Source organism: Amphiprion ocellaris, chromosome 11, assembly GCF_022539595.1.
Source record: "Amphiprion ocellaris isolate individual 3 ecotype Okinawa chromosome 11, ASM2253959v1, whole genome shotgun sequence".
NCBI lineage: Eukaryota > Metazoa > Chordata > Actinopteri > Pomacentridae > Amphiprion > Amphiprion ocellaris.
Window position 1 is genome coordinate 18,232,059 of NC_072776.1, and position 17,360 is coordinate 18,249,418.

The window sequence follows — 17,360 nt, forward strand, 5'->3', positions numbered from 1 at the left end:
TCAAAGTGTTTTAACAGAAATGTAAATGCTGTAATTTGATTCTTTTCATGAACCATGTAACTTGAATGGATGTGATGCTGGTGTGACCACAGTGCACACGTCTGATGTTGCTCACAGTGGTCCAAGGGACGCTCAGGGAGTTTGTGTGTTTGCTCAGACTCATGAACAATTACAGGGAACATTGTTTGGGACTCAGCTCAAACACCATAAAACTACTCTACGCTACAGTTATGTTGTAATTCTAGAGTAATTCAGTCAAATATGTTCAGACTGAAAACTGATTCTGAAAAATACTAATGAACTGGAAAGTCCCAGAGTAACAGGTTTGGTTCCTTGAGTTTTCAATATGTGAAACTCTACAAGTCTGAATATGTGTTTTCAATACGGTCATCGGTAGTTTCAAGGTGGATAATTGCCACCTTGAATGTGATTCTCATGAATACAGTTAGTTAACAGAAACAACTAGCAACAAGGCAAGAATAAAATAAATATCATAATAAATTGACTTTCACAGTAAAATTTTTGACTGAATACCCACTTAGTACATTGTTTCTCAAGCTGTAGGCCAAAACTAATGGAATGACTTTGCTCAAGTGTGATGGAGCTGATCCAGACATCATTAAGTATAGAGCAAGTAAAATAACTGATAACTGAGCTACATCAGCTGATGATAAAGGGTGCAAGAAATGGCAGAAAGCTCAAGAGGATTCAGCAACAAAGTACTTAAAAGGTCCATAGCAGGCTTTTTGACTTTTCCTTTAGTGAAACATATTTGCATCTTTTCATGCATGTAAAACAGCTGCCAACTTGCAAAGTCCACATTAAAGGGAGTTTTTGTCATTCATAAAAAACCCTGCTGCTTACTTGCACCAAAGTCCTCCTTTACTTCCATTACAATACTTATTACAATATTTGGATAACACCTGTCTAGTGGCTGGCATGGGATGCCCTGAAACAAAGAATTAGCAGCTTCCTCACAGCCTGTGTATACTCACAGGCCCAATCCCAATCGCCATGTTCACTAACTTTGATGTGTATTCTCATTAAGTGTGTGAAGGCTCAGGGCTGTCCCACTGTCGTATTGTCAAGAGCACAAAGGTTTCAATGTGGACTTTTCAGCAAACACTTTCTGAGTTCACATATTGGCAGACTTTACTTGAGTTTAGTTCTCAGCAAAATTGGTGACGTATAAACTTGGCTTTTCTGCCTCCTGCACACAAACCAAGCCTCAGCGTGTTGGAGGAAATCTGCTCGCAAGTTTGTTTGTCAGAGCTTGTGGCCGCTCGCTGTTGTGGTTATATATTGCACGTTGAATTTGAGTCAAACATCGGCATAGGATTTACAGATGTTCACGGCATGACTCACTTCTGATAACAATGTGCAGTTTCCAAGCAGCATGTGTTGTCTCAATAGCGCGTCCCATTCCTCCTTTTTATATCATTTGAAGCACTACAGCTGTGATGTCTGTTTAGTCTATGAGCGTCCGTTTTTTTTTTGGTTTTTTTTTTATAGAAGATGTGTGATAGAATTCTTCAGACAAGTTATCAGCAGCTAACATCTTATCTCCATTTGTAGATTTTAAAAACTCTGTAATTTTTTGTAGTTTTTAATCATTGTATTTGTCTAATTAATATTGCAATCTGTTCAAAGTTGAGCTGGATTTTATGTGTATTTTGTACCTCTGCAAAGTCTCTTGTCAATACATACTCGGATAAATAAAATGTTATAGTAGCAAATATTGTTATTATTTGGTATAATTATTCAATGTCAAACAGCAAAAATGTATAGTTCCAGGAGGTAGACAAATGAGCAAAGAAAGGTGTTTGCTTTTCATAAAACACACGGTAAATGGTTGGATTGATACACATGCTTGATTAGGGCTTGAATTATTCATAGACTGTTAATGGACAACTATAGCCAAGTCAATGTTTTTTATACAGCACATTTGAAACCACGGATGTCGTCAAACCCCAACAAATCCAAAAATTCCCTATTAGAAATTACATAAGCAAGCGGTTAGAATGTTTATGATGGTTTATTAAGCATTTCTTAGTGCGTGTACATTTTAAAAAGAAAGATGATTAGTGTGTTCTCTAGAAGGTCTTAGTCTGCAGCAGCCATCAATAAAACAATCCATACAGGCCACACACAGCTGATCTCCTTCATCCTTTATAATCCTCCTGGATACCTTTGGGGGTTTGGATTGCTGGTCTGAAAAACAAGCAATTTGAAGACATCCATTTGGTCTCCGGGAATAGCGACGGCCATTTTAAACCATTTTCTGATTAAGGGAGAAAATAAGCAGATTAAAACATAATGTAAATAACCAATATTTGTCCTATTATGATCACACCTCACTAAAACCTTTACTTTGCCAAGAGTCAAGTGTAATGTTAATGCTCGTGAAAAACAGCACATAATATAATAAACAACACACATTGGTTTGATTTATATTCTCTTTAATATATCTTAAAAAATGGATATACAATCTGAGAAAGAAAAGGTTGAGGATCTGAAGAAGAGCAGGCTGTTGATCTTCTCCCTCTGGCCCAAAGATGGAGTTAAACCCAAGCAGAGACATTTCCCAAAAACATCCTGGGAAAAAAAGCACTGCTAACTGCCAAACTAAAGGTTGTAACGACAAGGTCTCCATCAGGAAGCTAAAGTCAGAGCATTAGTAAGGCTAAGATGAAGTACAGAGTGCCGGGCTATCGTATCCTGGAGGCAAACGCTACCGTGACAATGACCTGTCATGGCAGCTACACAGGATGGCTTCGTATTATTAGGCAGTTACATTAGCCTTCAAGGTTTGAGTGGACCTAAAACGAACTGAGAAACATCACGGAACACTCATATTCACATTGGCCATCAATGGACCTGCATTCATCATTCTCTCGGGTCCTTTATTTTGGCAGAGGCCAGTGTCATCTGTTGTTTACTTTCACTTGCAAAATTAAACTAATTTGAGCAGCTGAAACCTGGGCCAGAATCAGAAAAAGAAAGAAGGGCAAGAGTAAACCAGAGCATGCTAACAAGTCACATCGTCTCCACGGTCATAACGTAACCGCCCACACACACATGCACTCACACACACACACGCACACACACACACACACACACACACACACACACACACACACACACACACACGTACACACACACGTACACAAATGCTCCACAAGCACAAAATGTCCATTTGTACACTCACACACTTACACACACGCTTTGAGCACAAACGTTCAATCGTCTTCGACTATATTTCTACATCCTTACTAAAATGCACCACTGGCAGATCACATAGACCTCATGCAGATGTGTGAACACAAAGTTGAATAGAGTGAAAACAGTGGATGTTCAGAGATACGACTCAAACAGGAGGCACGGCGTTAACCAGGGCAGAGCAACATATGCACTCTGCTCCGTCACTGGCTAACTCAGCGACACAGCCTCTCTGACACACACACACACACACACACACACACACACACACACACACACACACACACACACACACACACACACACACACACACACACACACACACACACACACACACACACACACACACAAAATGAACAATCATTAAATTCACAGCAGCAGACGCTCATGCAGACAGTTTGACATCATCTAGTTAGACCAGGATTCCCAGCGTCACCTCTCAGTGGAGTGAATCTCTTTATCTGCCCTGTCAAATAAGCAATGGTTATTTCAGTGAACTAGCACAGAACGAGCACTGCAGCTAACAAGCTAATCCATTAGCAAACCTTCCACCTGCCTACCAAGTGAACGCTTTCTAATTTTATTGCATTTTTTTTTAAGGTCATCATTTAATTTATGATATATTTAAATTTTTTGTGTCATATTTTTTGTATCATTTTATCTTTTAACTACTACACACATGTTGTCTTATTCCATATGTTGGCAAGCATTAACACTTGATTATACTCTACTGTGGACGGACACATGGACAGCTCTGGACACTTCATGTGTTGTTGAATGCTGCTTTTCTAGTCCATGGAGCCTCCTTGGAAGACTTTGTTGCATATGTGCACAGTACTTTTCTATCTCTGCGCTATTGCCCTTTGTAGCAGTCAGCCCACGTGGACACAAAGTTTCGCCTACATGTGGATATATGTGCAGAGGGGTCTACATCTATTTTTAGCATCCTATGTTTGGTCAATCGCATGTAAAGCACCTTACTTAATTTATGCCAAATTCAACATTTTGAGTGTTCTGAAAATAAATTTGAATGTGACCTGATCTACTCGAGCCAGGAGTATGACAGCTTGCCATAATGTATGGATATGAAGAATTGCACATATCTACTGAAAAGACATAGTCGCTTGCACTGAGTCAAAACTACTCAGTCATTACTTAGTAAGCTAGCAGGCTAGTAAACTAACACGCTAGCTTGCATGTTAGCTTACTAGCCTACTCCCTGACAAGTTAGCCAACTATCTGTCTTTATGAACCTCTGCTGTTGTCTTTTCCACACACACTCAGGGAGTGACATGATACAGTCCACACACCAAGAAAGAAAGACTGGAGTAGTGTCCCTCAGAAAGACACACTCTACATGTCAATTTGGGAAATGTCCCACAGTTACCAGAACAAGAGGCGAGTACAGTGCAGTCACAAAGTCTGAAGCAGTAAAATGTCTCTTACGGGTTTGGCTCTGTACAACACACAATAAAAAAATAAATAAAACAGCTGAGGTGAAAGTGCTGATTTGCAAAATTTAAATGTTTTTACCAAGTGATAAGAGACACAATATGAGCTAAAGAAGCAGTCAAGGCACTAGTCGAGCATTTCCACCTTGAAGCTGCAGTGTAGTGATGATAGTCTGAAAATCAGATTCAAACATCTGAGGTCTAACAGGCCTAAGGGGTAGATTCTGTCAACTTGCAGGTTGAGGCCATCTGTATCATTATTATTCTTAAGAATCAGTGTAAGGTTCAAACATGAATGGCCCAATTATCCCAACATTACAACTTGGCTTTATGTAGGTGAGCTGGCGTGCTCGAGTTGCAGCAAGTATGGAGGAGTGAGTGGAAAAAGAGACAGGGACACCATCGATCTGCACATTCTCTATTGTCCTATGCTTACAGTAATCTGGTCAGTGTCTACACATCCTGCTGTTGCAAAGCACCATCATCATTCATTTGCAGCTGTGTTTCCATCCACCAGATTGACTCTTCTGAATCTTTCAGTAGTTTTCGGTCTCTACTCACTTTTGTCTTGCTCTTAAGTTGCTGAACGCTTCACTATGTTCACCAACTATCTGCTAGCAGTATTTGATGCATTGTTACGATAAAAATATTAAATATAGCAGCTTTAAGTTCGAGTTCACATGTTCAATTACATTTTGTTGTTTAAAAATGGGGGGCTATGTGCAGATGGAAGCTAGATGCCTTACACCATATATTTATGTTACGTGGATGTAAGATGATCTAAATCAGTCCTTTAAACAGATCAGTGTTTCATCTTAAACCCAGTGCACTTTAGTACAGAGCCAACATGCCAATACTGTGTCAGAGTACTTTTTGATTGCACTGTAAGTCCGAATAAACCTCTCCATCCTTGACAGAAAACATGTGGTCATAGGTGTGTGAAACAGTGACAGACAGAGGAAAGACAGACGAGAAAGTGAGGAGAGGTGGTGCTGAAAACAGAACAATACATTTGGCTGTAGTTTAAGTGGCAGTATTTTATGTCACTGGAGCTGAAAATACACAGAAAGTCTGTATGTCAGTTGTTTGTGTGTTTGTGCATGTACACATGCAAGCAGAATGACGACAAAATGGGGCAATGTGGTCATTCACATGCTGTCTAATGGGGCTGCAGGATTTTCCAACTCGAGTGTGTCAGAGTCACAATCCTGTGTGAGTGAGTGTGCGTGTGTGTGTGTGTGTGTGTGTTTGTTGACCTTTTACTACATGATGTGACACTGTGTTTGTGTATGTTTGTGAACTCACATGCATTTTCTCGTTAGCGACACAAACATGGCAGGCACTGAAACAGAGAACTGATAATAACAGATATTCTTTCTCTTGATTCATCAAATTGGAAAACAGCTAAGTGTGACTTATTGTCTTCTTCAGTGAAACATCACATCCTTTGCCATTTGTTGCCATGGCTCACCTCCGGCAGGTTCATGGACACCTCAGCAACGGTGGCGTCATTCACTGATCTCGCCACAGTGGACAGACACTGCGGTTGTTGTAACACTCAATCGATTAGGATACTTAAAGCATATTTTCTTTTTTATGCGCGTCCCTCGTTAAATTAATTTTTTTTAATATCATTCCTGCAATGTGGAGTTTATTGCAACTGGATGAACAGAAGGGGCATAGGTAGGGCTGTCGTGTCAATCGGAGGGGAGGGGAGGGTGGTAGAGTCAGAGAGTCAGCTGCTGATTCACACATGTGGGGGGAGTTGGCCAAGATAAGCAGAGGCAAGGTAGAGCAGTTTGGTTGGTTGATGCAGGCTGCTGCAGGTAGCCAATGCTTCTATCATCTGGCGTAGTGCTTGATGTAATCTTGAACCTTATTCCGAAAATCCTCCTGAGTGGAAAAGAGGGAAAGGTGAAGAGACAGGAAGGGAGTTAAATGTAAAAGTAAGAAATAAAATATCTGTACATGGCAAGTAGTTGAAAAAAATCACAAGCAACTTAGTTGATTGCCCATAATAAAAAAAAAATAATAAAATAAAGACAATGAATACAAAGCACAACAACACAGATCTAACTAAATACACAGTATTTATTGTTGCACTTCTGGCAAATTCAGAAGTACTTTTTCCATTTTCCTTCAAGCTGTACTGCCAATAAAGACAAATCCATATAGACCTTTACAGCTTGACAAGTGCACTAAATCTAGTGTAAACACAGCCAAGATGCACTAAAATTAGGCTAATCTGAGGTGACATCACACACATTATTGCCATAAATCTGGTATCAAGTGTAAATTGATGCATTGTCTCCACCACCACCATAATATTATAAAAATAAATACATTTACATCAGATTCAACCCATTAATTCACTGGAAAATTTACAGACATAGCAATGTAATGTATCAAAAGGGACACTATAACATACCAGCATTGGCATGACAACCACAAATATAAACAGCCTACTAAGGTTTTTATAACTGTATTGACAAGAAAATGTATTTTACAAGGATTGGATACGGCTGGGTGGAACCCCGTGCACTTTACTGTTAGTATCGGACCACTGCACCTGTAACCCTTTGCTGACCATCAAAACAGTTTTTCCAATGATTCACAAAGTCTCTATTTTCGATCCTACTTATGCCACATGCACATCTGCTTTACATGATAGGATTAGATGAAGCCTCCAACTCAGCTTGTGAGTCAATCAAACTTGGTTAAGCAGAATTTATGAATTGGTTTTGTTAATTTAATTATAAACTGCTTGTTGGTATAAAGATTCAAAGAAAGCTGACTTCCAAGTGCAAACCTTTTGTGCTCTTTGTAGTTGCAAAATTAAAAACTGAGTAGCTTTTTTTTTTTTTTTTCCAGTTTTACAATTACACTTTACTGGGCTATCTAGTGTGACTTGGAGACATAAACTGCCTCACATCTTGATGATGATGTCTGCTTGAGTGGACTTTCCTTGGTGCCTTCTGGTCACGTGTGCCCTCTGCTGCTCCTAACGTGTTTTTCCTACTATTTGATTATGCCCCTTCTGGTTATGCTTGTCTTCTTTTCGCCCTCACCCACAACCCACCCTGTGAGCTCTCCTCTGTCGCTTCCTTCCTTTGACCTATACCTCCTGGTCAGATCTGCCCTGAGCAAGCCCTGTAAGTGACCTCCACTCTCCCTCCTCTTTTGGCACCTCTGGTTATGTCCATTATTTCAGCTTTCTATCTCTTTCCCCAAAACAACTTGGGCTGTTTGGGGGATATTTCATTGATCTGACTTGGTTTGCCTGTGTCTATATCCTCTTCCTTTTTCAGTCAAACATCAGGCAGAACACATTCCAGTCATGGATTTTGATCAAAGGCTGCAGGCTATTAATTTGAGCTGCAGCAGCTTTCCTCTCTCATGAAAAGTTTTCTTTATATATACAATACAAAAAAGTGCTAGGCCTAGCAAAAACGTAAGCTATACACATTATAAATCATACACACTATAATTGCGGCCCCTGGTTACACACTATCACAGTATGGGGGACGTTGGAATTATTGATGATGCAGACAGCAGAGATATTAGCAAATAGCTTCAGCGGCACTAAAGTTCCTGTCGTAATATCAGAATTCTATTAGCCATTTCTTCCAAGCAAAAATTGCTGGAATTCATGCAGTTTCTGTGTGTGGGGGGAGAGGTTTGGCTCTAAATAGCTGTTTCATCTCACTTTGACCATTTAGATTTCTACTTTTCCCAAGAGCACCACAAAGTCTCTCAATACGGATGTACTTCACCCGTGTTTGTTTTTCTTTGTTGCTTCCTTAACTTCAGCTGAACACTTGTTTAACTACAAGTACAGCAGACTATTTAGCCAGTTCATTTGTGATTAAATGTAAACTGTGCCGCACGCACTTTGGAGAGATGTCAATTAGTTTATTTGCTTTGAAACCTCCTTCCCCTGTCCACTACCCTTTTTTTAGCCCTCCTGTTTTGTCTTGGTTTTTTTTTACTAGTTACCTTATTTACCCATACATCACCACAGGGGTCTAGGTTGTTAAATACTGCCATTTCTCCATGTCCCGCTGCTCTGTAACATGACATTTCTCATACATGTGCCTCACACTGACATCAGTGCACTGATTTATGCAACAGCTCCATGGGTCAGTTAATCAAGCTTGCACTGCAGGGTCTCCTGCAGGGCCACTGGGGTAAAAGTGACAAACGGAGAACGTGAGAAAAAACACGAGGGAAAGAGGAAGAGATAGAGTATAAAAAGAGGCATAGCGTGTGTGCAAACTGGGAAGTCAGACAAAAATGCTGGAAAGTTGCCAGCAACAAAACTACAGCAGTGATGACAGCAGCTTGAGCATCTGTCCACAGAGGGATGATGGATCAGTCCTACTGCTGCTGAGGGAATCGATCCCTTCAGACCTGATTTTAATGGTGCAACGAGTGCAATGCGGTGGGGCTTTGGTGTCTCTAAGTGAGCCTGCAATTTTGGCTTATTACGGTGTGACGCTACGTGCAAAATGGCAAAGTGGGACATAGATCGGAAAGTGTGGTAATGCATCATTACCCACTCAAGCAGTCACACAGCTTATCTCACACTCAGAGACTACTACTTTAGAAAATGGACACACATCTTTAAATTGATCTAGTATTCTACCTCTGGAAGCTAAAATACCCTGTTGAAGCTTCTAATAATCTGATCTGGTGTTCTTTGTCAGGTCAGTAGTTTAAACAATTGAATAATGTTAGTAAAACCTGAGCTAAGAGGCATAGAGTATAATTCAAACTACGAGCAATGTGCAAGGTAAAATTCAAACACTGTGAAATATAAGTTTTCAAGGCAAATATTTTTAAATATATCACAACAACCCAGTTTATACATGTGTTGGACTGGATAAATTAAAAATAGATCACCCCTGCCTTTGTGCAAACAATTGAAAGTAGTGTGATGTCAAGAAAAGATGCTCTAAATAATACTAAATAGAAAGGAATACTGAGCAACTGAGGGTTTTTGATCATAAACTAATGTAATGGACAAGTCATTGTAGTGGATCTTGAAAGAGACAGACAATGATGAATAGATGTCTATATAAAATTGATGTCAATCCATCCAAAAGTTGTCATTCTAATTCACTAAAAGTCAAAAATGCTAACATACTCATCTCTGACCTTTCCTCTCGCCCCATTACAGGCACTAGAGGAAATCACCAGTCATTTGCAATCATGACTCATGAATGTCTGTACACAATTTCACCGCAATGAAATAGATACAATATTTCATTTCAGGCCAAGGAGTTGGACCAAGCAAAAGACCCACCAACATTAATATTTCTAGAGCAATGCAAAGCCTAAAAAGCATGTAAGCTATTACACACTTTCCACTTCTAGTGCTTTTAATTATTGTCAGTTCTGTTGGTATCTTCCCCAATATGAATAACTTGCTGCACTTTCATGCATTACACAGCTGAAGATCAAGGTAAACCATTTACATTTTTCAAAACTGACACCATTCTGGCTCATAGCATGTGTGCATCAGCTGAATAAGTAAACCAACCACAGATTTCTTATTGGATCATTGCATTGAGTAAACCTGCAGCACAAACAGAACTGCATATCTTAGGACTGACTAGAGGATGTCTGGACTATCGTATGCATGGATCAGTCACCACACTAAAATTACCTGCCTAATAGTGTGGAGATCCCCCCCGTTCTGTCAAAACAGCTCTGATCCCCTGAGGTGTGGACAGTGGACCTCTGAGAGTGTCCTGGGGTGTGACACCAGTACTGTGTATTAGTACCGATGCTGCGGTTTGCAGTTTCCGTGGACCAGGCTTGGTCCAGCACATTTCACTGATGCTCGACTAGACTGGGATCCGCGGAATCTGGAGTCAATACCTCTTGGTCATGTTCCTCGAGCCATTCCTGGATCGTTTTTGCAGTGGGGCAGGAGGCATTTGTACTGATGGAAGATGCCGCTGCTACCTTGTGGGATTGCCATTGCCATAAGTGGGTCTGCAACAATGTTTAGGTGGGAGCTACATATCAAAGTACAAGCCACATGGATGTAGGGCCAGAAAGATTCCCAGCAGAGCTTTGCATTGTAACAAAATGATCAATGTTATTTAGTTCACCCGTCACAGGTTTTAATGTTGAGGCTGAAAATTGTATGTTGAATGCAAGAAACTTCTTTTCTGCCTTTTAGCGGTTATCACATTTCCCAGCTTCCCATTTGGGGAAAAAAGCTTGGCATTATCACACAAAGCCCTGCTCAGCGTCGGTGGAATTGCTTGTGCTACTTATAAATATAGGAGACTGGTCCACCTGCTTGTCCTTCTGCCAGATCTTGTCAACCCAGCTGTCTCTTGCAAACTTCTTCAAGCCTTTGTGTGAAATCCCACAATAAACAAAAACTTACACAGAGTATGACATGTAGTGGTATTCTTTTCTCTTGATAGTATGCAAGGCACAGTGACACCACAGAGGGAGTGAAATGTCAAACATGATGCTGGAGCTCAACTCAATTACGAGTCCTCACATAAACTTGACAGGGAGAGCAAACATACTGACAGGCAGAACACAAAGAATTCAGGTAGAAAATTTTATCTAAAGTAGTCCCTATTAAGATGCCCAGCACAGCTTAGACTGTTCACTCAAATAATAGATTGAATCAGGGAAAAAAGTATCTTGGAAAGACACAACCCACTTAAGGTATCACACAAATTGGATGAGGAAGAGGATGAGTATAGCACCCCTATTAATGTCGTCTCATTCAATTTTACAAGATAAATTTACATATATTCACCTTGTACTTTTCCTTTACTTTGTTTCCAAATTTTCTCTTGCAGCAGAAAACTGGCTGAGGCAGCAAATTACTTTGACGTTTATTAGATTGAATACTCCAAGTAAACTCTACAGTCGATTAAAAACTTTGTTAGACTTTTCTTGGCTCCATTTGACCCACAGAAGGCAATTAACTCTCCTCTCCGCCAGCAATCTGCACAGGTACTTAAAATATGTACCACCATCAGAGAGAAGGAAATGCAAATTAAACCCTGTGGATACAAAGGGTTGCTTTAAAATCTGCTAAAAGTTGAAAACTAAGCAAAGGAAAGCCTCGGGATGTATCAGCTAAACAGACTGCGAGGGAAAAATGAAGGGGAAAGGAGAGATGTGAACAGGGAAAAAAAAGTCAACGGAAAGGGATGGTGAAGAGAGATGACAGAGCTGCAGAGGTGTTGTGGAGACAGTCCCAGGTGTTTTTACACTCTGGATTGTTTTTTGAGCTCTGTGAGTTTAGTAAAATGTCAAAACCCTGTCATGTCTGGGTGTGGTCCAAAGAAAAAGTTCTACATCAAAATGGTCTACAGGGGTCTGCAGCAGATGTCAAAGCGTTCCACTCTTAACTCAAAGCTGAATAATGACTGGCTGAGTATGTCACATTGTGGTGTTCTTTTTATTACATCCAGCACTAATGATAAAGAAAATACAGCAAGTGTTCCAACCAATATTTGTAGCTGTAAAGATTGATGAGCGCCTTGAAGGGACATAAATTGTAGACATTTTTCTTGACCAGTGGTCAGCCACATTACCAATGAATAATCAATTAATCATTGAACTAGATTAAATACAGCAGAGTTTTCCACTTGCTGATTAAGCCATTTAAAACTAGATACTTATTATTCACCACAAAACCGAAATTGCAGAAACAGAAAAAAGTAAACGCCAGGTATTGTGCAGATTAAGGATTAGACCCCTGAACAAATGGTCCCAGCTCAAAAACTATGAGTTGTATCAAAAAAAAAAAATGTAACTGTGTAAAGCCTATTCTGTCATATATAACAGATTTGTGGCACCAGATTATCATTCTGCTATACAGATTAATTTCTTTAAGTGAATCATAGTCGTGGTGGGCGGGGATAAGTGAAGAATGCGGCTTCGGTGAAGGCTGGAATTGTTGTGGTAGAACGTTTGCATGCAGTGAGACAAGCATTGTGGTTAAAATGGATAATCCATCGCAAAAAAAGTAGCAGAGCTGCCTGACTGCACAATCCAAATCCTCAGTGAAGCTTTCAGTTTTATTTTCTGTGCAGCAGGTTGCAGCCTGGAGCTTGTTGTTGTTGTTTCCCATGGTGAACAAAGCTGTAACTTAAAGATAATGTAAGGACGGGAGTATGCTGATTGAGATTAGATGGGCAATGGGAGGCTCATACCCACAACCTACATCCAGTGAGAAGACTATTAGATACATGTAATGGCACTGCTGTGTTGCAAGTACAAATTACTTTGCAATGTATTCCATCTCAGCAACAGCTGGTTAGTGTATTTTGGTAGAACCCTAGATTTGTCTTGCTATGAAACTGCCTCTAAAACAGGTGACAGCAAATCAAGTTTAAGATCTTAAACCGCTTAACATCATCTGCACAGTAAGTAAGCAACTGAGTCTGCAACATTTGGGCAGCTATTGTTATACTCACAAAAGTGAGACACACAGCAGCAGAGAACAGACCTGCCAGACTGTCTTCACTCTTTGCTCGATGCTGTTGTCAATCAGTGCCTTGACACCACTACAGAACTTTCACACTAAACCGTCAAAACAGTTACACACCATAATGAGGTGACCGGAGCCACATCTGACTGTATTTGTAGAGAAGCGTCTGGCAGGAGGCTCAGTAATGAGCACCAATTGATCGCCATAGCAACGCCTGCCCCAGCAGGTTCTGAAAATCCCTTTACAAAACAGAGGACCGTCTCCCCAGTTGAACTTCAAAGCCATAGACACTGGAAAAGCTGCACTGGTAAAATAGAAGCCTCCCATCAACTTTTAAATACTCAAAATTTTGAATGATTTTGCGATGCAGATGCATTAATTGCATTAAAATTTTTAATCAGATTAATCGTGGCGATGGATTAATCTGCGTTAACACGCTAATTTTGACAGCTCTAATTAAGAGTAACTATGCATTTCCTTTGTATTGTTATACAGTTTTACACGGCTTCCATTAAAACATTTAAAGTCTGCTCCTGTCTTGGGTTTTCCGTGGCAGAGTGTTTAGGTCACTGCATAGCTATGTATGCAAACAGGTAGTGAGGGCAGCAGAGTATCTTTTATATGCTGACATCACTACATGTGACATTAATGGTCAAATATTTTGTCATCTATTGTTACTATCCAATTATTGCTACCTTAGTCACCTGGGACAAAAATGTTCATTAAATATTGTTTGTTGGCATATAGGTATTGCATCATTACAATCATCTTGCCTCTTATAATGACCTAATTACAAAGCTTACCATAAGTCGGCCGTGATATTTATGTTTTACATAAATAGTGTTAAAAGGTAAAAAGTAAATGAGAATGTGAGACTACATGTGTAAACAGTGTTTCTGTTTAGAACCTCAGAATTCTTCATGAGTATATAGTCTTCTGTTTGTGCTCTAATGCGACCCTCCAGAGCTACAGTGATTGCTGTTCATGGACATAAGATAAGATAAGATAAGATAAGATAAGATAAGATAAGATAAGATAAGATAAGATAAGATAAGATAAGATAAGATAAGATAAGATAAGATAAGATAAGATAAGATAAGATAAGATAAGATAAGATAAGATAAGATAAGATAAGATAAGATAAGATAAGATAAGATAAGATAAGAGGAACAGAACCCTGATAAGGATGCAGTGAAATGGTGTGTGTGCGTGCTTGCATGCTCGCCATGACAGACTACTGATTGAGGAGGGTAAGCCACTTGTTAATGAAGTGAGAGAGAGATCGTCTGTCCAAATGATCAGTCCAATCAGCGGAGATGTGGTGAATTTAGTATGCAAAGAGGGATGATTTTATGCATGAACTTCAGTGCTTGCCCAGTCACAAACCTCCTAGGTGTCACTTTCACTCTGTGCTTTAGTAGTGAGACATATAGTCAATAACACATTATAGCAAACGGCAAAAAAAAAAATCTTGCAGTATGTCCCAAATACGCTACACCCATTTGTATTTTGTCCACACTTAAGTATATGTGTTGTGCTGCAGACATATGAACCTTCTGCTTGCTGGCAGTTCAGCTCTTTGACATTTTAAAGACATTTGACATTTGAATAATGCCACTTGTGTTCATACTGGTGGTGTGCTATTGGTAAGAGCTTGGGTTAACACTGTTCAGACTGTTTCTGTTTTTGCTGGTAGGCCTGTACAAAATCGAATATCCCTCTCTTAAATCTGTCTTTGTGAAGTTAAACATATTGTACTGTATTAAGAGGTGACATCTGTTTTTAGACTGTAGTACTTAGGCTTCGAGGGACTATATTACACTGAGTAGTACTTCTGATTCCATTTCCCTTTTAGAAAAGCACTTAATAACAATGTGTATTACTCCGCAAAGGAACGTGGCAGAGTTATGTGATGATCGGCATACATCTGTCCGTCTGTTTGTCTATTAGCAACATTACTCAAAAACGGAGTAACAGATTTGGATGAAATTTTCAGGAAAGGTCAGAAATGACACAAGAACTACCTGATTAGATTTTGGCAGTGATGCAGTTTATAGCCTGGATCCACTGGATTTGTTAAAGATTTCTGCATTGCGAGATAGCGCCACAGCGTCACTGTAACTATGACTACAAATGAACACTACATCAGCTGCCTGCTGATGATCACATGATTGTGATCCTACTACAAATCAACCACTGCGGATTCATTGGGACTTATCTGTTGGAAATCATACAAGGAACAGTTGATTAAATTGTGGGGGTGTTTCCAAGTCCCATCAATTCTTGTCACCGGCTACATATTTAGGTCACGCAATTTTGGTATCTGTACATTACGTACACATGCATAACACACACTGTGCTCACTGCAAGGTAATTTTTTATTAAAGATTTCATCAGTCGGAAATGATACAATGACTGAGCAGCCTTGGCGGAGTACTGTGCTCTCTGAGTGCTTTTCTTATATTGCTACTGTGGGAGACAACAGAGGACTCCCTCTGCACAATCAAACAATCTGGAGCAACAAACAGCTTGAGCATTTTTGATTTGCACTTTTTTCTGAAATCAGGTTGTCACATTCAACATACTCTATGAGTTTATCATTAAAATTTTTGAGACGTTTTGCTGCACTGCACCCTGGGGCTGTACAAAATACATCAAAATTGAATCTCTATGGCTTACATTTCGATTCAGAACAGTGATATTGACATGGAGCTTTGAAAGGAGAAGGTCGTGGCCTCGTGCTTGGCAGTATGACAGCTAAAGCCCTGCAGGGACAAACAACTACAGACCTGGCCATGACATCAAGCACTCCCCAAGCCGTCAGCTGAATGGTCTTCTATAAATGGTTGGCAAAATTTATAACATAATTCACTGACTATACCTGCTTCATGTTTGCATTCCATACTGTTGGTCAACATAAAAATTTGCAAACATCAGTGCTTTACAGTGGAAAAGATAAAATTAGGGCTCGGCAAGTTAACACTTAATTAACACAATAATGCATTAATTAATTAACATCGGCAATTATTTTATCACATTAACACTGATTTTTTAAAATCATCATTATTATCATTGTGAAAGTCCATTGCTCACTGGTTCTGAATACATAGGCAGACAAACCATGGGTTACACGAGAGCTGGATATTGATCAGTACTTGAGATGAGCCTCATCACATCTCACCCAAACTAACAGAGGAGGGAGGCTTCGGCACACTTGTTGGATGCAGCATGTGGATGAAATAGAGATAAACTAAAACAAAACAAGCTAACAAATGCCACAGAGTAGTAGTTAGCCATAGACTGCATTCTGATTAGTTTTGTGGAAGATGTTGGCCTGAGGAAGGTTCCTAGGATCGCAACGAATGACTGCACATGTGAGCCTCAATCTGAATCACTGAAAGTTTTTTTTTTTTGTGTGTGTGTGTGTGTGTGTGTGTGTGTGTGTGTGTGTGTGTGTGTGTGTGTGTGTGTGTGAGATAACATAAACTGGAACTATAGTCCCCGACACAACGGTCAGGGGTTTGAGTCCGATCCATGGCCATTTGCTCTTCTCCCCACATTTCCTGTCACTCTTCACTGTCCTATATATTAAAGTCTAAAAAGGCTAAAAAAAAAGCACAAATCTGAACTTCACAGACTAAAAAGTCTTCTGCACAGTCAGTCACAGCTGTGTACTTTTTTTGTGTTCGACCACTTCACCTCACTCTAACAGGGACAGCTGCTACTGAACATACACTGTTTCTGCTGCTTCCTGATAAAAGAAAAATGTTTCTGCTGGTACCTGTTCAGAAAAAAATAAGAATACTGATTTATAAATGTTAACCTGCTGTTGCTGGGAAGGTTCCTTTTTATAATGCTATGATTGTGGCTCTGGACTCTGGGGGTAACTTGTTTTTCTGTAACAAACCAGAGAAAACTTTAATGTCCTTGCTGTGGCAAATAGCTTTGGTTTGATTTGATCTGATAACATTAATGTTTAAGTTGAGATTTACAAGAAATATTTTAACTGCTACTGTGTAAAGGGAAGACTGCTGTTAAAAAGCATTTTTAAAAGCATATTTAAAGTGTTTGCAAACCAAATGTTACTGTTTTTTTGTTCATATAGCAGTACTTATAGCAGTACTAAAATAAAAGAGCAGAAGCCACTACTTTTAAACTCATTATTTAATTTTACGCATAACAATGCCATTAATTGCGATAAAAAATTTGAATTG

At 39.6% G+C, this 17,360-nt stretch overlaps 1 protein-coding gene across 1 annotated transcript in view; it reads right to left on the minus strand.

Annotated features, from left to right (window-relative positions):
• Positions 1-2,442: 2,442 nt before the first annotated feature.
• The window catches only part of ube2f (ubiquitin-conjugating enzyme E2F (putative)), a 55,316-nt gene continuing 40,398 nt past the window's right edge, over positions 2,443-17,360 (minus strand). Inside the window, exon 10 of the mRNA XM_023276942.3 lies at positions 2,443-6,563. Coding sequence (XP_023132710.1) covers positions 6,513-6,563 — 51 coding nt within the window. The 3' untranslated portion in view covers positions 2,443-6,512. The remainder of the gene's footprint in view (positions 6,564-17,360) is intronic.